The 21,570-nt window shown below is 49.2% G+C and overlaps 1 protein-coding gene across 5 annotated transcripts in view; it reads left to right on the top strand.

Moving 5' to 3' along the window:
* Window positions 1–21,570, top strand: part of pak4 (p21 protein (Cdc42/Rac)-activated kinase 4) — a 32,579-nt gene that overhangs the window by 4,861 nt on the left and 6,148 nt on the right. The window contains exons 1-9 of one of the 5 annotated variants that reach the window (XM_060075225.1): window positions 419–932; window positions 12,928–13,155; window positions 14,267–14,499; window positions 15,437–15,638; window positions 16,360–16,605; window positions 17,147–17,647; window positions 18,238–18,371; window positions 19,206–19,332; window positions 21,345–21,470. In XM_060075225.1, coding sequence (XP_059931208.1) covers window positions 12,955–13,155; window positions 14,267–14,499; window positions 15,437–15,638; window positions 16,360–16,605; window positions 17,147–17,647; window positions 18,238–18,371; window positions 19,206–19,332; window positions 21,345–21,470 — 1,770 coding nt within the window. In that variant the 5' untranslated portion in view covers window positions 419–932; window positions 12,928–12,954. The other 4 variants (XM_060075223.1, XM_060075224.1, XM_060075226.1 and 1 more) reach the window with 4 other exon arrangements.

The following is a 21,570-nucleotide window of genomic DNA, read 5'->3' as shown; positions in this document are numbered from 1 at the left end:
TGACTTTTTTGGTTGTTGTTTCCTAGGTACTTGAATAAACAGTCTTGCATTTGAAATCTGTTGCCAGCAGTTTTCATTATTGCATTACCTTAATGGAATTCATTGGTTATATTAATTTATACTGAAACTTGATTTAAAGAAAATAAATCGTGGTTGAAATCGAAACCGCAATCTCTACCAGAAAAATCGCAATTTCAATTTTTTCTTAAAATCGTTCAGCCCTAGTACCTAACTACCTAACTAAATGTCCAACAATGACAAAAAGCCAATTTTTGCATTGAAGAGACAATAATAAATAATAATAATAATAATAATGAAATGTAAGCCCGGGCCTCATCTGTTGCGTCGCTGTTTTTATCTTTTTGGGTTCCAGGAACACGTTTGACTTGACGTCAGTTGCCAGGGCAACTGAATCATTCCAGAAACTTTTTGGAATGATTCTACATATTTGCTCACACCCTGGCCTAGTAATATAAAACCTCCCCATCATTGCCCTAAAACAAGAACACAAGATGAGTAGCTTCAGTGTTAACGTAGACATGTTAGAAACCAACAGGTCCAGCCACATAGTGCTGTATCATCTCCTTTGATACTTTCTGTTATATCCTGTTATGCATTCCGGGGCAGTTGACACAGTTTCATAAAGGAAGGGATCCTGGTGCCCATATGTATTTTAGAAAGCAACGCATTGTTTTCTGCAACTGTGTGCTCTCACAGACTCATTTATCAGTGACCTTTCAACATTCCATAACCTACTCCTGGAAGTGGACCCTGATTGGCTGCGGCTCTGAAGGCATTGTTTGAACCGGGCCTCGGGATTGGTCAGTTGGTGCCCCGTTTGATGTGTCCAGTGGACCTGTTGATTCTGCGTTCTCCTGGCCCTAGAGAGGAATGTCAACACTATAGGCTTCGTAACCCAGCTGCAGAGGTCTGTAAGTAAGATAAACACTTAAATACACCACAGGTCAAAACAGGCTAATCTGTTGTCTTTTACAGAGCTCACACAGATTTATAAACAAATGTATTGTTGTTAATAATCCAAAACAAATGTAAACAAACCTCTGGATTCTGCGGCTGGCTCAAATGCTTCTGAATGGGAATCTTGGCGTTGGGTTGATTTGTTGACAGGCTGATAAGGGGATAATCAGAGCTGATATTTGATTAGGTGTGGAATACTGTAGCCTGTATAATATCCACACTCCGATAAAGCTCTTATGCCTGCTGGTTGACCTCTAGTGCTTTTGGACTGTAGACTTACACACTTTAGATATAAACACACAATGTTTCCCTTGTGTTCCAGTGAATTGTGTCGGATTATTTCATATCCTGCTTGCACCCTTGACTGGTGATGTCTGTAAGCCTGCAAAATGTCATTGGCACGTTATCATGGAAACCAACATGTTTGTCACTAGCTTAGGCTAAAATGAAAAATGAGTGGGTGATTTGGTGCTGGGGTAGTGAGTGTACCACCTCCTCCCCAAAAAGGTTGTGAGGCAGTCATCCATACTCACTGTCCTTCTCATTCAAGAAGCCCATCACCTTATCTGCATTGCTTTACATTTTACAGCCGGTCTTATCTGTAGACATTGTTCGGATTTTCGCCTTGGCTGGATTATAAAATAGGTGCATTTGTTGTGATTTTTTTTTTTACCTTCTCTTTTGTTTGGCCTCCCCATCGCTGTCGGTCCCCTCTATGACCTCTTCTGCCATCGTCTAGCGTCAGCGGGGGTATTAGCAAGCGCATGTGGAATCTCACAATGGTCCGTCCTAATCAGACGGTTATTAATAGCATTAGCTTGAACTCTGATGTGTCACTGCTGCTAACAGGGGGGTGGGGGGGTGTGTGGCTTTTGTGTCATGTGTTGGTAGATTAATTCTGAAATAGAATTGACTCAGTCTCTCGAAAACATGCAATAGGCCTACAGGAGATTGCGGTCATAGATGGCCGTTAAGACAGCAACGGTGCTCAAAGTTTAACAAGGGGCCACAGCCAGGAAGATTTACTATCAAAAACATTTACAGCAGCACTGGCTGAAACATTGCAAGCCATATCCCCACTCTAGCATAATAACACTGTAGCATAGATGCTATTTTCGGTCAAAATAAGGCAATGTAGAAACATGCACTTCACCTACTGTCCTCACCATCATCAAGTGAAGGTGAGGTCATGTTGTGACGGTAACGGAGTACTCGATGCCGGTTGATTTAATTTGTAGTTCAATGAGAATTTGTCTTATTAATAAGTCCAATGGCAAGCCTGTCACAGAACAAAATATAAGATAAGAATGAGCAAATGTTGACACCTTGAAAAAAAATAGGACCGTCGACATCGAGGGGTGAGGGGGAAAGGGACAGGTGGTCGACCGGTGTCGGCCTCCACGCATGCGTTTTCTTGCAGCTGTAACATGGGATGTATACAAATACACACACACACATACACACACACACGTTGACTGCTCAAGTAAAGTTCAGGGGCGTGCCGCGTGACACCCTTTTCTCTCCCTCGCTCCTTTCCCGGTGACGTCATGATACTGGGCCGCCGTTGCTGAAACCATAGGAATGCGACACACTTCATGTATCGGAGAACTCTTTTAATGTTGCCTTGTTCAATGCTGGCAAGTTAAGGGCTAAAATATGCCGCGTGCGACTGGTCGCTTAATGACTTTTGCAAGGCACTCGTAACACTCGGTTTATTAATCCAGGAAATAACTTTTGTTAAGCTGTCTACTTTGTGGCTGCCTCTCTCTCTGTGTGTGGCTGAGCGGGCTCGGGCTGGAGCCGTGCCCCAGTCGGTGGATTGTGGTTGCTCTCCCATGACCGCTCGCGACATGACATCAGGTGGATTGTTTCGTTTGTTTGGGTAAACAAGGAAGTGTTTAACGTAAGTATCTGATAAATATGCACGTGTACAGTTTCGCCGCCTAGTACTTTGGAGCGTAGTTTGCCAGTTCCAAGAAATGTAATAACCGGAATTGGAGGGTGACATTCCCAACGCTTGTATACTGTCGATCTCATCCGTGCTTCCAATTGAGGACGACTCAAGCAGTGGCTACAACTACATCTTTGTTCTGAAAAGAAACTCGCACAGCCAGGATTAACTGCCAGACAAAACGCATAATAAGGTGATTGTTTATGGGGTCGAGTACAGAGCCCGTGTGTGCACCAGAACGGGGGAATATCCGTTTCGAACAGGGTGTCCTCCTGTTCGATTCCCCGCTGACTGCCTTGCCACTCAAACCTGTTGAGACGTGGACAACGGTAACAGCTGCGATGGCTCTGCAACACACCACCGACATGTGTCGCGGACATATGTCGAGGGCCTGGCGTTCATATAGATTAACCAACCCAACCCACTTGGTCACTTAAATGGTCTTAGTGTTAGTGGTGAGGTACAGGCTACTTTTCGCCCATACAAATGCTTATTGTTCTCCAATAGTGTACACTACGGGACGAGCGCTTTGAAGTGCGTGCTATAACTTTGTTTACAACTGGTGACTGACTCTCCTGGTGTAAGAGGCATGATTTTCTAATTATAATTTCCCATTTGCGCTTTGGGTTTTGTTTTACAATGGCTGTGCTGTGGAACCCGTGTTGGTTCCCTTTGTGGGAACAATGGTGTTGTTCTTGTTGGTCGCATGAGCTTCTACGTGTGAGGCGGGGAACCCATGGCCTGAGATTGATCTATTGTGTGGATGTAGACTTTGACTGCTCTTTGAGGCATGGGAACCCGGTGCTTGTGCTATGCGTAGGAGCGACGGTCCCTATCTTGCCCCCCTTAATTCGCTGTAATGGCTGACAGATGTAACCCTGCCCACTCACGATATCAATGCTACAACAGGATGGGTTGTTCTGAACTCGCTCACACGGTTGTCCTGACCGTCAAGGACAATGGAAGTTTGCCGAGAACTTGTGCATGACTCTGTGTGTGTTTGTGTGTGTGTGTGTGTGGTGTTTGGTGTGTGTGTGTGTGGTGACTAACTGCCAATAATTATCACCTCAGAGATGGTGCGTCCAGATAACATTGAGAATAACATGTTGAAGTGTCACATGACCTCCATAGTGAGTTCTTTCCTTAGTGGAGATTACATCAGGAAAAGGGCACTTTGCATTTTCAGGCATAGGGGCAAGCTAAGTCCTGTGTGGTTATTTTTCCTTCTTTCTTGTTACCACCCCATTTGATGATTGCTGACAATCAGTTGACTTTTCATGACTAGAGCTCTCATTAAGACGGAGGAGCAGGGAAAGGCATGGCCCAGTCAGTTGGATCAGGCCTTGTCTTTTGTTACTTTGTTTGGCTGAAATCCAACCATCATTTCGCTCCATGGAGAAATATAATTAGCTGTGTGGATGTTTTCTACCTTACTGCTCATTGCTAAATTTCCAGATGAAAACAACCAATTCTGATTGGCAGCCAACTACCTCCACATCTCTTCAGTTAAAAACACATCTTGTAGCAATTGGGTCACAAATTTGCAAATGTGAACTTAAATTGTGACAAGGAGAAAACGTTAAAAAAAATGTATTGTCAGAAAAGGACAGAATCCACCCATCCTCACTCGGAACGTTGCATTAAGCCAAAAATCCTACTTTATTTTTCTCAACATGACATGTTGAATACATAAATATAACTTAAACGCTCCTTAGAGAAAGTGTGCTGTCTGTTCTATTTTAGACAGTCAGCTGTTAGTTGTGGCAGTTGTCTGCAATACTATCACTTGAGTGCATAAATAAAGGGGTGACCTGTCTCCTGGCTTGGCCTGTGAACTTTGACCTGTAGGTCTTGGCCAGATGACCGGAGATAAGAGGAAGGATTACACAGGCCAGATGAGCTGTCTAATTGGTTCTTGTATCCTTCCCAAACCACATGTGGTGCATGTGCGGCTCCTTGAGCAGATAATGAGTTGAAAAGAAGCCAAATATCCCATAGGATGAATCACATGCCTGTTTTAATAAACTGGCCTATTACCGCTTGGATCAATGCTAAAGAATCCATTTGAAACCATACACCGGTTTATGTGAGTGGCTCGTACTGTTATGTCACCGTCATTATCGTTGACTTTACATTACACTAAGTCAACATTAACATATTGTTTTCGTCAGCTAGGCCTCTGAACTTGAACTCTCCCCATACACGATGCAGCAAGAGATGTGTAGTGCAAGCAAGGCCCTGGCAGGGCTTTCACGTGATGCCTAGCCCCTCCCTCCCTGGTGTTTGTTGAACTTGAATGAGCCAGAATTTCTGCAGTGGACCCAAAGCCCTTGCTAAGCAGCCCGTCTCAAACACTCGGCTCTTTTGTTTAGAGTCGTAGTCGGGAACACGTTGAAAACTGCTGCCTTGGCTGTAAAGTACCTTTCCCTACCGTGGATACCGAAAACAGCTGTTTGATATGGGTGTTTTTTGATATTTTTGCGCTGTAACACGATATAGAAATACTCTTTTCGGATCCACCCTGGTCATTGTGATTAAGGGAAGATCTAAAACCGATCGCCTGGCCCATATCAATTAAATTTATTTTCTTTCCATTTTATCTGACAGCAGAAATGCTTCCCCTTGGTGAGCTATGTGTGGTATGCTTGGCTGGTTCAACAGGCAGAAATTCATTAGTGCTGTGGAGAGTTATGTTAAGCTGATACTTTGCATTGAAAGTGATAATTCCCCTGTCACTTTATCACCACATACTAGAGGTTAGTTAAATGTTTTTTTTAATAAAGAGGGCAGGAGAGTTTTACTTGCTAAATATCCATAATATTTGGCTGATTTATTATACCTACATTAAATAACTTTCACTGGAGCATCACGTAGAATTCAGGCTTTATAAGAAATCATCTAAAGCGATGATTATTTTAATAAAATGATCAACTAAAGTGACCGCTACAGTTAAAGGTTACACAGTGAAGGTTGGTGTGTGTCTAGTGTTTCAGGATGGGATCCGCCACCTATATCTGATCCGGGAGATCTCTGGCTTTTAACAAATTTGGTACAGTAGGTATGGTTGTCTGTATTCAGCCCAGCTCCTTTAGGGGAAGGAGAGTATTCCCTGGAGGCTTGAACGTGGCCCACAGTCTCTGATTTGGGTCGTTCAAGTTCTGCAGGCATCACATCCGAGCTTAACATGCAAGCAAGGAGAAGCCGTGCATGTACCTCACATCTTAAGGTGTTCACTGTCGAATTCTAAGACGCATGCTGGGCAGAGAACAGCAAAATATGTTAAGTCAGCTTTCTCGGTCGGATCAGTGTTCTTGGAAGCTGTTATGTTGTACTTATTGGATTTTTGATTTATTTATAGCTTTTAACCTTGATTACTTCTCCTTTCACATATTTCTGTATTTTCTAACTTTTTCCATTGTTGTGGAACATACTTTAGACTATGAGGTTCACGTGCCATAAAAAACCTCCATGTATCTGAAAACCATGGTTAATGCAGCGAAAAAGGTCTTTATCTCTATTGTCCATCTTATTTATCCATAGCACACATCTGTCCCGTGGTTCATGCCATTACTACAGAATAGTTAAGGCACACTGTGTTTGTTTTCCTTTAGGCAACCCAAATTATGCTGCTGCTAAAGAAGGCCCATTCATGTTTTATTCATTGGACTGAAATACTTTTGGATGTTCCCCATTGAGGTTTAATGCCAATCGGGATGTTACCACATCAGGCGTTTTCCTTTTCACGCTTGGATTCTCTGTTCTCAAACTGAACCCAAGTATTTGCTATGGCCTTTCCCCCCTCCCCCTGATCTTTTAAAATCGTTCAATCTTCGGAAGCCTGACTAGTCAGCGAGAGGGATGTTCCAAAGAGCTAGGCGTTTCTCTCCCAGTCTGCGGTGTCCTCCCTGGGCCTACGGAGAGTGGGGTGTTGGCCGGTAAGGACAGTTCATTAAGTCGTTAACGCAGACTAGCCAGGAGGGGAGGAGGGGGTGCACCGGGAACACTGGCAAAAAGTTTATTTCCTGGCCCCCGACCACGCCTCTGTAACGCCCCCCCCCCCCCCCCCCCCCCCCCTTGTTGTGGGGTTGTGGGGCCCGAGCGTCTCTCTCTCTAACGGGGGACCACCCATGCGCTTCACTCGGGCCGGGCCGGTTCCCGGGGACGTGAGTCACGTCCCAGAAGCCACCAGGCTGCCCCACCCCCCTGTCTGCCCCCGACAGGCCGGGCTCTCTGCCCGCTCAGCCAGCCATACAGTCTCCCCCCAGGAGGAATGCAGGGACACACGGCCAGGGCGAGGGAGAGATAATGGAGGGAGTCCTCAGAGAGGGAGACGGGGAGCTTGATGAGGGGGGAGTGAGAGGTAATGGAGAGGGGAGGTGAGAGAGGAACCAGACGGAGCGAGCAGCCAGACGGAGAGAGCCAGGGAGCATGATAAGGGCGAGACTGGAGGGACGCATGGAGATAATGAAGCGGCGTTGGTGGAGAGTCATCACAGGGAGAGAGGCTTCAAGAGATACATGGGGATGGGAGAGAGACATCCAGAGATAATGGGGATGGGAGAGAGACATCCAGAGATACATGGGGATGGGAGAGAGACATCCAGAGATAAAGGGGATGGGAGAGAGACATCCAGAGATACATGGGGATGGGAGAGAGACATCCAGAGATAATGGGGATGGGAGAGAGACATCCAGAGATAATGGGGATGGGAGAGAGACATCCAGAGATACATGGAGATGGGAGAGAGACATCCAGAGATAATGGGGATGGGAGAGAGACATCCAGAGATAATGGGGATGGGAGAGAGACATCCAGAGATAATGGGGATGGGAGAGAGACATCCAGAGATAATGGGGATGGGAGAGAGACATCCAGAGATACATGGGGATGGGAGAGAGACATCCAGAGATACATGGGGATGGGATCAGGGGAGAGGGACACAAAGCACGTTAGGGGAGAGAGAGTGGGGAGTGGGAGAGAGACAAATAAAGGGAGGGTGTGTATGTGTACACAGTTGAACATGGGAGTGTCATTGTCTTTTACCTCCAGGCTTGCATACTTTAACATGCCCTGTGAGATTACCCAGCTCAAGAATTAATCAGCAACAGTTAGAAACGCATTAGTAGTACTAGTACACTAACACAGCAGCTGCTGCCCTGCTGCTGAATCAATGGCAAACGTGTTTTCACAACACTTAAGATAATACGCTCTTTACATTCGATTTGTCTTGACACGCAGCCAACCGTCTCCAGTCCACGGGCTCCCGGGTGTTGAATCTGTGCTGCTTTAAAACACACAGGGCTCTTCTGGAAAACACTGAGTCCATAGCGAGAGGGGGTACACTATGAAGACAAACGGAAGGTTCCCCAGTGAGGTCCCATCTGACTCTGTTTAGGTGGAGCAGCTCTCCCCAGCTCAGTGCTGTTGCTCCAGGGCACAGTCAGCCCGCGTCTCATGTAGGAGCAGGGAATCTGCGCATTGAGCTCTCCAAACAATAGGAAATGGCTCGGGCAGAGCAATATATGGCAGTAATCCCATTGTGGGTCCCAGCGGTGCTTTAAACCACCACCTGGTGCATGCGGTTCATGCAGGACATGATGCTGGACTTTCAGGCTGCATTGTTGCTTTCGGTTTATCCATTAATGTATTATTTATTATTGTTTCATTATTTCATATTTCAAGGCTATAGATGTATCATTTGTTTACTTCAATATCACGTGTGGTCTCTCTCGGTCTCTCTCGGTCTCTCTCGGTCTCTCTCGGTCTCTCTCTGTCTGTCTCTGTCTGTCTCTCCCTCTCTGTCTCTCTCTGTCTCTCCCTCTCCCTTCGGTCTCTCTCTGTCTCTCTCTGTTTCTTTCTTTCTTTCTTTCTTTCTTTCTTTCTTTCTTTCTTTCTTTCTTTCTCCCTCCCACACCTGTAGCCTCCCCCGCCCTCCCCCCCTGTCAGTCTCCGTTAGTGGACTTCCTATTAGGGCGAGTGATGTTTCCTGGCTGTGGCCTGAGGCTTCCTGGGAATGGATTAGTAGGTGTGTCTGTACACCTGCTTTGAATGTAAATCACCCAGTGTCACGCCCAATGCCTGGAGAGGTCACCGTGTGTGTGTGTCTGCCTGTCACTCTGTGGGTGTTTCCGTCAGGGTCAGCAGGAGAACACATGTTGTACTCTTAAGGCCAGGCTCTATAGCTGTTAGAAAGAAAATGCTTGTAAACCCCCTTTAATAACAATGACATTATGGCACAAAAACAAGGATTCATATTTGTTTCATTTGACATGATAAACCTGGACTGACGCCCAGTTTATTGAGCGATGGCCCTTGGAGCACCACTCCAGTTGGGGATGAAAAAGCTCTTCACTCCATCCGGGACGGTTTCCATATCCCTGCCTGTCTGAACGTATACAAACACAGCAGAGCCAAGGAAACAAACACGAGCTGTAGCTCTAGTCGGGAACTAGCTGGGCTGATATTGGTGTTGCCATGATTATTTTGATGTACACACCAAAAGACTACCGGTATTCTTTATAGCAGGGGTCACCAACACAGTGCCCGCGGGCACTATGGCGCCCGCAAGGACCACATGCGGCGCCCGCAGGCCTGTTCTGAAAATAGCACTACTCATTCTTGAACAACTCTTTCCCACCTTTTTTTTAAGTCATTCTTGATAATTATTGTGAGAAATCATTAACATGACTTAATTAATTAACATGTCTTCACATAGATGAGTATCATTAATAGTAATATATAACTAAAGGCAAACTGAGCAAATTTGTTATTTCAGAAGAGTGTATAGAACTGGGTGCCCTTCGTATGACTCAGTGCCCATGAAGTAGCTCTCAGGTTCAAAAAGGTTGGTGACCCCTGCTCTATAGACTATCGACCAGAGAAGCTCTGGGGTTCAGGTGTGTGTCGCTGGCCTCCCCTCTGGGCCAGCTCCTCTCCCCTACGTGCTATGGAAACGGTGGTGTTTGTTGGGTCTGCGTCGCACCTGCACAACCGTTTCTCCCCCCCCCCCCCCCCCCCCCCGCTGCCTCTCGGATACCGGTGAAAGCCAGCAGCATGCCGCTAGCCGCAGTTCTCGCTCCACGGTGAAGTCTTCTTCTCCTTATTCCTTGACTCCTGACTGATTTAGCATGTGTAATCACTTCCCTGTGTCTTCAGCGAGGCAGTGCGGCCCATCGAGCCAATAGCAGGGCTGAGCGTAGGGGGGGGGGGTGTACTGTGAGATTTATCTCTGTGCTCTGTGAAGACATCAATTTATATTTTATGTGAACGTGTGTGATAGCCCACAATCTGATGTCATTTATTCAGATTTCGCCGCACCTACACTTGATTACATCGGGGTTTAATGTTACGACCGGAGCGTGTTGTTATGGTGGAGCTGGAGAGCGGCCATCTTGGTGGAGCGCCTTGTTATTCCGGGCCTCCACACGGGGAGTTCTGTTGCTCTCGGACAGCCCTGAATGTGTTTAATAACACACCCATATCTGATCTGGGACTGAAAAACAGGCCAGCACCACCCTGTACTCCTCTCTCCCCACACCCCCTCTCTCAACCGCTCCCCCAACCCTCTGACCTCTCATAACTGAAACATGTTATGGATTACATGTGTGGTTGAAAACTCTTGTCCAGCCACTTGGATTCATGCATTTCAGAGGTAAAGTGAGTGGCTCAGAAGTTGTGGTGTATTGCTCTGGTTTATGTAAGGGTGTGTTTGGTGGTTTAGGGCTGTCAACTAATGGAGCCAAATATGGGGTAATGGGGAACAATTTTAGTTTTATGACTAGCATAGATCCTATAACATTCATTTTTTGTTCGTTGTGTTGTATTCGACTGAATCTTGGTGAAAGTGTAGGCACACACCACCAGAAATAGCTAATGAGTGTAGACATTAATTTGGGAATAGTAATTCACAACCAATACCACACCTAATCTAAATGAAACATGTTTGTTGTAGGTCCTTGGTGTAGTTGCACCAGTCTAAACGGGAAAGTGCAAAGCATCTTCCAACACACGCTCGTCGCTCACTTCCTGTAATTCAGCTTATTCCTCCATCTTGTGTCTTTAAAAAACTCGGTTATGCAGTCCAGTAAAATGCCGAACACTAGACCAGAAGAGAGTCCAGTACACTAGAGGAAGCTGTGTGGCGCTGGAGGGAGTGGACTCCTCCATGCTGCTCCAGGGGGTGCCCGGGCCCGATCCGGAAGCTCCTCCGCGGGCACAACACCTGTTGCGTGTCCCTGTGGGAGTCTGGAAGGAGCTCTTTGCGGCTTCCAATTAGCTCCACACCACTGTTTACCTGGAGGATTAGGCCTGTACATATTGACCAAGCACTAGGGCTGTGGAGCGAGGGAGCAATCAAAACCACTTATACTCTGCTACCAGCGATTGATAATGGTGTTTCTGTGTCACACTGAATCATAGGAAACGTCTAGTCCAATGTGTTAGTCATGTGTAGCAACGCAGCCTGTAATCCTACAGCATTGGCATTATACTGTAATAACCATTAACAACTCTCTGAGTCATTTATAATCATTAGTCAAAGAAACAAAGTTCTTTTTTTGCTTGTTGCCAGACAAGAGGCTAGGAGTTAGTCTTGCTCTGGGTTCTGGGAGTCGGTGGACATAAGGGTTTGACCCTAGACTAGGGCTGGGCGATTAATCGAATTTCGATCTCGGCGTCAAACGATCACAAAATTAACATGACCGAGTTTTCCCATTTGTTTTTTAATGTTTTATAGAAGGTGCAGAACAGCTCGATATATATCTGTACATTATTTTAGATTTTAACATATTCTTTCTGACCATTTTGTGCATTTAAGGCGAAATTTCAAAGTTCTCATTTACAAAGTGTTTTTGAGAGAGACATGCTGAATAAATGCATCATGTTTTCAAACTCAAAAAATAATCGTCTGATTAATCGTGATTTAAATTTTGACCAAAATAATCGTGATTATGATCTTTTTCGAGCAGCCCTAACCTAGACCCTTTTGGGCGGGGAGTCAAGCATCCCAGTAGCCCTAGTGAGTACTGACTATAACACAGGGGTCCCATCAGCAGACGCTGTTATCACTGGTTCCCAGTCACACCCCACAGCTCCATCTGGAACTGAACCTTTTCAAGTGATCTCGAAAAAACCTCCCAATTAGGAAAGGTTAGGGCAGCCGTCCCGTCAGCGTTGGTGGAGGTCTAGTGTTGATGCCTTTTGTTGCTGTGCTCCTCGTTGCCCTCCAGTGAAAGGTCACAGCTGGTATAATGGCACCAGGTCGCCGAATGCTCAACGGACTGTAGCGAATGGCACCGTCTCCCTCTCTATCTCTATCTCTCCCACACGCACATGTGAACACGCACTGGATTTCTTGCACTGTTAGTTCTTCCCCACATCAGTCGTTTGTCAATTAGGGCTTACTGCAGGCCCGCGCTGTCTCCCCAGTGTTTCACTCGCCTCATTTCCTCTCACACAAAAACAACGCGATTCATGCAGGGTTCTACTCCGGGTTCCATGTTTTGTGTTACTCTTAAAACGCTGTATATTCCATTTATCCATGATCTCTCGCTCAATTCCATTGAAGCAAACCCTATTGGAATGGGTATTAACCATACAAATTGGTATCATAGGAGGTATGTAAAAACAATTATATTATTAACACCATCTATCTCCATTTCTCTCCCTCTCTGTCTCTCTCTCTCTCTCCCCCTCTGTGTCTCTCCCCCGTCTCTCTCTCTCCCCCTCTGTGTCTCTCTCTCCCTTTCTCTCTCCCCCTCTGTGTCTCTCTCTCCCTTTCTCTCTCCCCCCCCTCTCTCTCTCTCCCCCTCTGTCTCTCCCCCTGTCTCTCTCTCTCCCACTCTGTCTCTCTCTTTCTCTCCCCCTGTTTCTCCCCCTCTGTGTCTCTCTCTCCCCTTCTCTCTCCCCCTTTGTGTCTCTGTCTCCCCCTGTCTCTCTCTCTCCCCCTCTGTGTCTCTCTCTCCCTTTCTCTCTCCCTATGCGTCTCTCTCTCTCTCCAGGGCTGATGCTGGTCTCTGGCAGCCATCATGTTCACCAAGAAGAAGAAGTCTCGTATCCAGATCTCGGCGCCCTCTAACTTCGAGCACCGCGTGCACACCGACTTCGACGAGCAGGAGCAGAAGTTCGTGGGGTTGCCGCGGCAATGGCAGTCGCTGATCGAGGACACGGCAAAGCGGCCCAAGCCCTTCATCGACGTCACGGTCATCACCACCGTGGAGCCGAGCAAGGTCAGAGGTCACCGGCGGCTTGTGTTTCCAGTGCTGGCCACTGTTAAGAACACTAAACGGTTCATGTGTTCAGTTGACCGTTGCTTTGTGTTTGTTGGTTGTTCTCAAATATTAGAACAACCAAGTTACTTTTGTTAGTTTTGTATTTTTGGACATTTTGTGTACTTGGGAACGCCAGTAAAAATTTGTACCACACCCTCCGTGATACTGGTCGAAAACATGAATCAGAGATCCCATAATAAGCATCCAAAATAATACCGGGCTTGGACACACACACAGGTCATGGTGTGTCCTCAAATGTTTCCCCAAAATGCTCAATGAGTCCTATAATCATTGCTATCGCCGTTAGCATTACCTGATGTCATCCCGAATAGGCTAAGTGAGTTGTTCGCTGTTGCTGTTTATACACTCGCCGCTCCAATAATAAACACTGTCCGACATGGCAGACAAAGCGCTGATGTGTTGACCTGAGTCCTCTGCTCTGTCTATATCTGGGACGTCACAGGAAGTCCTGACCATAACCATAACCCTGGATGAGCTCGGTCCAGACCAAATCCTTTTTTAGCTTCAGGAACCCTGACTACAGGCAAAGCAAGCTTTACTGCCAGTAAACAACGCCGACGCTAGGGGAGTACATAACCTACCCTCACATCACTCCATAAAGACACATTGTAGGATCTCAATTGTTTTAGAAGAATAACCAGCAACTCGCACGGCTTGACGACCTCGTGAAGGAGGCTAGAGGTGTTGCCCCGGTAACAATGTTTTTCCCCAACAAGCTCAGAGAAATGCATGCCATGGCATCATCCTTATCATCCGTCATGGAGATGTATCGTCAACGTTCAGGTTCTAATGAAAATGAACGGCCTGAGTCGGTACTGTTGAGCAACGAACGTGTGGGCCAACTCTTGCAGATGTGTTCAAGGAGCTCTCAAGGTCTGGTATGGGTGCATTATAACCCGCTGTTGTACTAGCTTTGTTACAAAGCCAATAGAAAGGGGGGGGTGTGTGTGTGTGCTTTCCAGCTTTGTGAGCACGTAGATACTGACAGTGTGTGTGTGTGTGTGTGTGCACGTTCATACTGACTGCGTGTGTGCTCTGCCCCCTACAGACCATCGTGCGCGGCAGCAAGCTGGGAGTGGACGGCTCGTTGACCTGGCTCCTGGATGAGTTTGACACCATGTCGGTGACGCGCTCCAACTCCCTGCGGAGGGACAGCCCCCCCGTGCAGCCACGCAGAGACTCCGGCTCCTCGGTTGGGGGTGGAGGAGGAGGAGGAGGAGGAGGAGGTGGAAGGCAGGAGAACGGAGATCCACAGCACAGACAATACCAGCCAGCAGACAGGTGAATAAGGATGATGAAAAATTCATTGCATTTATACTGTGCTTTTTCAAGACACTCAAAGGGCTTAACATAGGGGGTGGGGTGGGGGGGGGGGGGGGGGGGGTTGGGCTGAACACACACTGTCTGTCACAGTGGAGAGGTGAGGAATGATGATGCAATTAAATGAGAGACCAGGGGATGATTAGGCGGCCATGTTGGCTCAAGAGCCAGGTGGTGTAACAGCCTGGACGCCTCGTATCCTCACGATGATTGCCATTGGACCTTTTATCGGTCACAGGGAGCCAGGTCCTCTTTGTAACGTCTTTCCCAGTGCTCTTGTCATGCTAGTCCAGGGGGGTGAGCACCCCCTGCTGGCCACCTCTAGCAGCACCATCTGGGGCCCGCCGTCTAAGGATGGACCGGGCCCCTCCCGCTGAGCCTCCAGAGCTGGGCCGAGCGCCTGGGTGCTGGCGCCAACCCGGCACCGGGGCACCCTGGGAGGGCTGCGGGCTTTAGGGGTCGTCATGGTTCCTCAATGGACCTCAGCTCCCTCCTTTTCACTTCATTTTCTAAACTGGAACTGATTTTAGAAAAGAAAATATGACTAATATCTGAGTTATATAGCGAGGAAGTAGCATCGGTTCGGTTCCAGTCGTCACCAAAAGAGGAACGTCTCGGCACTAGTGTTTAATTCCCTGTTCAGTTCCAAACGTGTAATTTTGGGGAAGGTTAAACCAAACAAAAATAAAGTACAGCCTAATATGTTCTTTATTAGTCCTAGACGGCAAATTCTAGCCACTCAACCACACGTTCTTCCAACCGGTATTGTTCTGAGGCCTGTCATGATGCTAACTTGTCTGCAGCCTTGCTTTGTAGCGCTAGCTGGGCTAGCTGGGCGTAGCGTAGCTCCTGACCCTGGCAGTGCTAACCCTTTCCCCCCCCCTCCTCCCTGCACCAGACCCAGACCGGATCAGCCCAGCGGAGCGGACCCCCGCCAGCCTCCGCGGGCGGTGCGTCCCCCGCAGAGGGAGGACGGGCACCAGGGCCGGCCCCAGCAGCAGCCACGCGGCCAGGAGCCCAGCAGGGCCCCCCGAGACGGGGACAGACCGGTCCCGCCCCCACCCCCACACAGGGACAGGGAGCACCGGAACCCGCCCCAGGTAACTGGGAGACTCCCCCCCCCCCCCCCCCCCCCCCGGGGGAGGAGCTGAGGGGGGAGGGGAGGAGCTGAGAGGGGAGGAACTGAGAGACTCCCCCCCCCCCCCCCCCCCCTGGGGGAGGGGAGGAGAGGGGAGGAGCTGAGGGTAGGAGCTAAGAGACTCCTTCCCTGGGGAGGAGCTGAGAGGGGAGGAGCTAAGAGAATCTCCCTCCCCTGTGGGAGGAGCTGAGAGGGGAGGAGCTGAGAGGGGAGGAGCTGAGAGGGGAGGAGCTGAGAGGGGAGGAACTGAGAGGGGAGGAGCTGAGAGGGCAGCAGCGGTGACCTCGCTCTTCTCCGCTACATAAGTTGGCAGCGTTCCGGTTGAAGCAGCAGCAGCCGCAGGGCGGGCTCGTCACCCCGAGGTGCCGCCCCCTCATCACAATGTCTTTGGCTCATCAGATGGGGTATTTTTAGACCGTCATCTATTATTGTGACATTTACCCAAACAAAGGCGCGAGTGCAAGGGAAGGAACACTCCCTACTAGGTGTCAAGGACATAGGAGGCGTCCTCGCCATTGAGGCCCCTCCCCCCTTCCCTAGGCTGCTGCTGCTGCGTTTACATTTGGTTGTTGGCGGACCCTTTAATCCAAAGTGCCAGAGAACCGTCAAAGTGCAGAGTCTCTATAGGGGCCCAGTGATGCCACACAGTCCATCTCACCTCCCCCTGTTCCCCCTCTGTTCAGGACCCGGTGGTCCGCCGGGAGCCGCCCAGCGACCGCAGGCCCAAGTCCAGCTACACGGGGCGGGGGGACGGCAGCCCCCAGTCCCCCCGGGACAAGAGGCCCCTCTCCGGGCCCAGCATCCGGGCCCCCGTCCTCCCCGTCCTGCCCGTCAGCGAGGGGCCCCTGAAGCCCCTGCAGCCCAGCGCCCGGCCCTTCAACACCTTCCCCCGCACAGACAGCGAGGGGGGCCGTAGCCCCACCGGCCAGGTGAGGCAGAGAACCCCCCCCCCCCGTACCCCACATCCCATAATGTTTAGGTTGGTTTTGCTCCCTCTTCGTACCGAGATGCAAACCACTTGTGTAGCTAGCACGCTTCAGCCGGACAGAAAATCCATCAAGGCAAAATGTATTGTTTTTTAGGATTTGTAAGGATTGATCTTTATCTCTACTTCCCTCTATTCCCTTAACCTTCCCCTTCCTCTCTCTCTCTCCCTTCCCCTTCCTCTCTCTCCCTTCCCCTTCCTCTCTCTCTCTCTCTCCCTTCCGCTCTCTCTCTCTCTGTCTCTCTCTGTGTCTGTCTCTCTCTCTGTCTCTGTCTCTGTCTCTCTCTGTCTCTGTCTGTCTCTCTCTCTCTCTCTCTGTCTCTCTCTGTCTCTGTCTGTCTCTGTCTCTCTCTCTCTCTCTCTCTCTCTCCCCCCCTCCATCCCTCTTGTTCTTTATCATGCTCCCTCTCTTCCTCCCTCACTCATATTTGTTCTGCTTGTTTCTTGTCCCCCACCCCCCTTCCCCCACCCCCCCCTTCCCCCAGCCCGGCCGCCACCCAGACTCCTCCCCCCACAACGGCCCCTCCAGCAGCTCCACCCGCAGCACGGCGGGCGGCCAGCCCCCCATCAGCCTCCCCCACCACCACGCCTCCCACCCCGGCCTGGGCCCCGACCCCGCCCGCCAGCAGCAGCACCACCACCCCCAGCCTCCGCCACAGCCCCAGCACCCCCACACCCCTCACCCCCCCGTCCCGGCCCCCAGACCGCCGGCCCCCCCGGGCACCCACCCCGCCGGGCCCCCCCCCCCCCAGGGGCGCTCCCCCCAGCGGGAGCCCCAGAGGGTGTCCCACGAGCAGTTCCGAGCGGCCCTGCAGATGGTGGTGGACCCCGGGGACCCCCGGACCTACCTGGACCACTACATCAAGATCGGGGAGGGGTCCACGGGCATCGTGTGCATCGCCACGGTGAAGACCACCGGCAAGCTGGTGGCCGTGAAGAAGATGGACCTGCGGAAGCAGCAGCGCCGCGAGCTGCTCTTCAACGAGGTGAGGCCCCCCGCCGCCGGGCATGCTGGGAGGTTCGTGCTGCGTCGGGGGTCCTCTGGCAGCACCTGCTGCAATTATCTCCGTGAAAATCTTGTTTTCTTGAGATTGCACCTCTCTGTATTTCCGTGTTCTTGAAGAAAGTAGTTCAATCCGGATCGCTTTTAACTCACTTTATTTGTTAAAGTATTTCGGTGTGGTACCTACGAAGCAAAAGGAGGGGAGTTGTGTTCAACACGCACGTGGAGTGACAAACCGCAGTCCTTTGTATCTATCTGGTAACTCGGGGCTGCCATATGTTTCTGACCTCTAATCTGACTCCCGCTCCGCTTGTATCAAGTAGGCGTGGCCTATGTAACGTATTGGCTCCGGCTTCCTCACCTGTCTAAAGGTGCTGCCATCTGTGGCTGGAGTAGTTATTGCAGCTTGTATGTTGGTTCCTGCTCCCCTTGTGGCTATGTGGGGGTAATGCAGCTTATGTGTTTAATTTACGGAACAGTATAGACTGGGGGTACTATAAGAAAGTTTGGTGTTGGGGACCGACTGACATACACATGAGTGGACGTAATGGTAATAATTCTCTTTGATTGCAGGTGGTAATCATGAGGGACTACCACCATGAGAACGTGGTGGAGATGTACAACAGCTACCTGGTGGGCGACGAGCTCTGGGTCGTCATGGAGTTCCTGGAGGGAGGGGCACTGACAGACATAGTGACACACACAAGGTGAGGGGGGGGGGGGCGGGGTAGAGTTGGTTGTCATGGTGCTGTCACACCAAAATTTTACCGGGGGCGAAAATAGTACCGCCTACGTAATCCGCGTTCGAAAATTCCAAACCTGCCTGGCAGCGGACGATCGCGTCGAACGATGACGTAGGAAGGTTCATGAACATTCGCGCTCATTCATTGAGCCTCACAAGACGAAATAAAGTTAAACAGGTTACACTTATTTTACAAATGACATTTATTAGCGTTGCTAACTTTATATTTGTATTGTATTTAATTGTATTTAAGCACACTTAGCTAGTAAACTGAGTGTATTAACACAAGCTAGCTAGACTATGATACAATTTTCAACACTCAGTTTACTAGCTAAATTCAAAACAATACAAATATAAATTAAAAACAAGTGTTATCTGGTTTATGTTATTTCGTCTTTGATAACATGAGCGAGTGTTTTTTGAAAGCTGCCTGGCAACGGACAATCGCGTCGAACGATGACTTAATGTTTCGAACGCGGATTACGTAGGCGGTACAATTTTCACTCCCGGTACAATTTTGGTGCGACTGCCACTTTTTAACAAAGAACTAAGTAGCGGGAATTCTGGCTTCAATAAACAGTTTAGTCACCAATAAGTGCTTGAGATACTAGCACCATGCACGTGTTGGCCTCTGTGCTAAGTCTGCGTACACTCCACACTCCATCAGCTGACTGATAAGTAGCTGAGGGGACGAGATGGATGCACGAGAATTGTGTTTAATTTCCACAAGGGGGCAGTACTGCTATTGATTTCGCCGTGGATGTACTCAAATATCTAACATTTCCCCCTTTCTCTCCAGGATGAACGAGGAGCAGATAGCGACGGTGTGTGTGTCGGTGCTCAAGGCGCTGTCCGTCCTCCACGCACAGGGCGTGATCCACAGAGACATCAAGAGTGACTCCATCCTGCTCACCCACGACGGCAGGGTCCGTTCCCACCCCAACACACACACACACACGCACACACGCACACGCACACACGCACGCACGAAAGATGGACACATCGAAATTCATGCGAAACTAATCATTTCAATAATAACTTCCGCTTCTCTTTTCCGAGATTATTCAAAGTTGATCCATCAACAATGAGGAAGATATAACATCAAGGTCCCTTTTCAAAGAATCTCTCTGCCAACCACACGGGCTCGTCTCTCTGTCTCAGCTCGTAGCTGCAGCTCTCTGTGGCTGCAGGCTGTGGGTTCTCACCTGCTGCAGCAGTCGGCTAAAAAAGCACAGATGGGCTGCTGGCGGTCATGCCTCCGTCCTAAGGATGTGCACACTGCACTAGTTCTGGCCACTGAGCAACAGGCAGTATGGCGGTTCTGATTGAAGCTGTAGCTCCATGTACTAATTCCTAGAGGTCCATTGAGAAGCACGGAGAACCAGTACAAGGGCTAGATGGCAATAAACTCAGTGTTCACGTGTAATAATGTACTGCAGATTACACTCGCACTCTCATTATTCTGGGGTAGCAGCGGATGACTTGTTCCTGGCCAGACAACTCTTACAAAGGGCTACAAAGGCAGATCTGAGATCATACTTCACCTCTGTCCTTCTTGAAGGATCATAGCGTCTTTATTGAGAAGGCGTTACAAAAGCAGCTTCCTAAATTGACTTTTTAAACCCCCCTGCTCTAAATGGTAGCACATACCCGGTACTCCGTCTGTATATGGAGATGTGCTTTGTTCCTTATTCTGCAGCGGCACTCAGAGGTTCCCTCTGAGTGGATGTGAAACGCTCCCTCCAGTACGCTTTGTGTTCCCGCGCTGAGAGCAGTCAGACGCCGACGCTAAGTGCTACGTCTTCTTCAAGGCTGCGGTGCACCACGTTATGAACCTGCCCTGTTCAGACCTGACTCGTTTAGTAGAGTTCTTACTGTTCAGTGGTGCACAAGCTGGTCAGCTGCTGGTTCTGCAACCGGACATCATTTCATCTGTGTCTCTGTAACTCTGAATAGGTTCTCAGGCCCCCACCCCATGGTTCATTGTGTGCTCAAGCACCTTCTGAGGATAGATAAGATCTAGCCGGAGGTTCTTCTTCTAATTTATATATTTGGAGCAGTGGTGTGAGGATTTGCGTGGCGTGTTGGACTCCATTGTTGTGTTTTTCGAGAAGTCCCTTGAACTGTGTGTTGTACCGACTGACTGACTGACTGACTGACTGACTGCTGCCCTGTCTGGTGTAGAATTCTGTTCTGAGCGCACACAGTGCTCGGAACAGGATGTGAACTCACTCAGGCTTGCCTGAGTGCCACACGTGAATGTTTGTGCGTTAGTGTGCACACGTGTGCGTTAAGGTGGGGAAGGAGGATTTGCATCACAGCGTGAGAATCGTGTGGTTTACTTAGTTTTGTCAGATGCCGGAATTTCTTTTTTGTTATCAGCGAATCTGAAAATAATACTTCAATAAATTGCATAACCTAGCCATGAAGGTTCCTTCTCTAGTTGGGTGTCATCATGATGGTGGACACCAACCCAGTTTTCTCAGAAACTAGGGTGGGTGGCCCACACACACACCACCCTAGATGTAGAAAATCGCAAAATATTTGACTTGCGTAATGCGAGCGATTCACCCGCAGTGGAAGCAGAAGGCGTCTGAAGCTGATGTTCGCTAACCACATATGACGGTATGACCACATAAACTCTGCAATCTGCTCCTCATCTGGCAGTGTGTTTCCTGCCCTTTAATAAGTCACTCTACCATTCAACCTGGTATCGATTCTAACTTAATTTAGACGACGTCAATGTCCTCCGTGTGGAGGTGACACTAAATCACTAAACATTTTTTTGCAAATGACACTTTGACGAGAAGCCTGGCCCAGACGGATGCCCCTTTCAGAATCGACTTCCTCGGACGCTGCTCCTTTCACATCGTGAAGTGGCTGTCCCTCACTCCCCCACTCGTTCACTCACTCTGACCGTGTTCTGCCTCTCCTGCAGGTGAAGCTGTCAGACTTCGGCTTCTGTGCCCAGGTGTCTAAAGAGGTCCAGAGGAGGAAGTCTCTGGTGGGAACCCCCTACTGGATGGCCCCAGAGCTCATCTCCAGACTGCCCTACGGCCCAGAGGCAAGACACACTGTCACCACTCTCTCTCTCTCTCTCTCTGTCTCCGTGTGTGTCTCTTTCTCTGTCTCCGTGTGTGTCTCCCTCTGTCTGTCTTTCTCTC

The sequence above is a fragment of the Gadus macrocephalus genome, chromosome 16, assembly GCF_031168955.1.
Source record: "Gadus macrocephalus chromosome 16, ASM3116895v1".
Classification (NCBI taxonomy): Eukaryota; Metazoa; Chordata; class Actinopteri; order Gadiformes; family Gadidae; genus Gadus; species Gadus macrocephalus.
The sequence above is the reverse complement of the archived record's forward strand: the minus strand, read 5'-3'. Positions and strand labels throughout refer to the sequence as shown.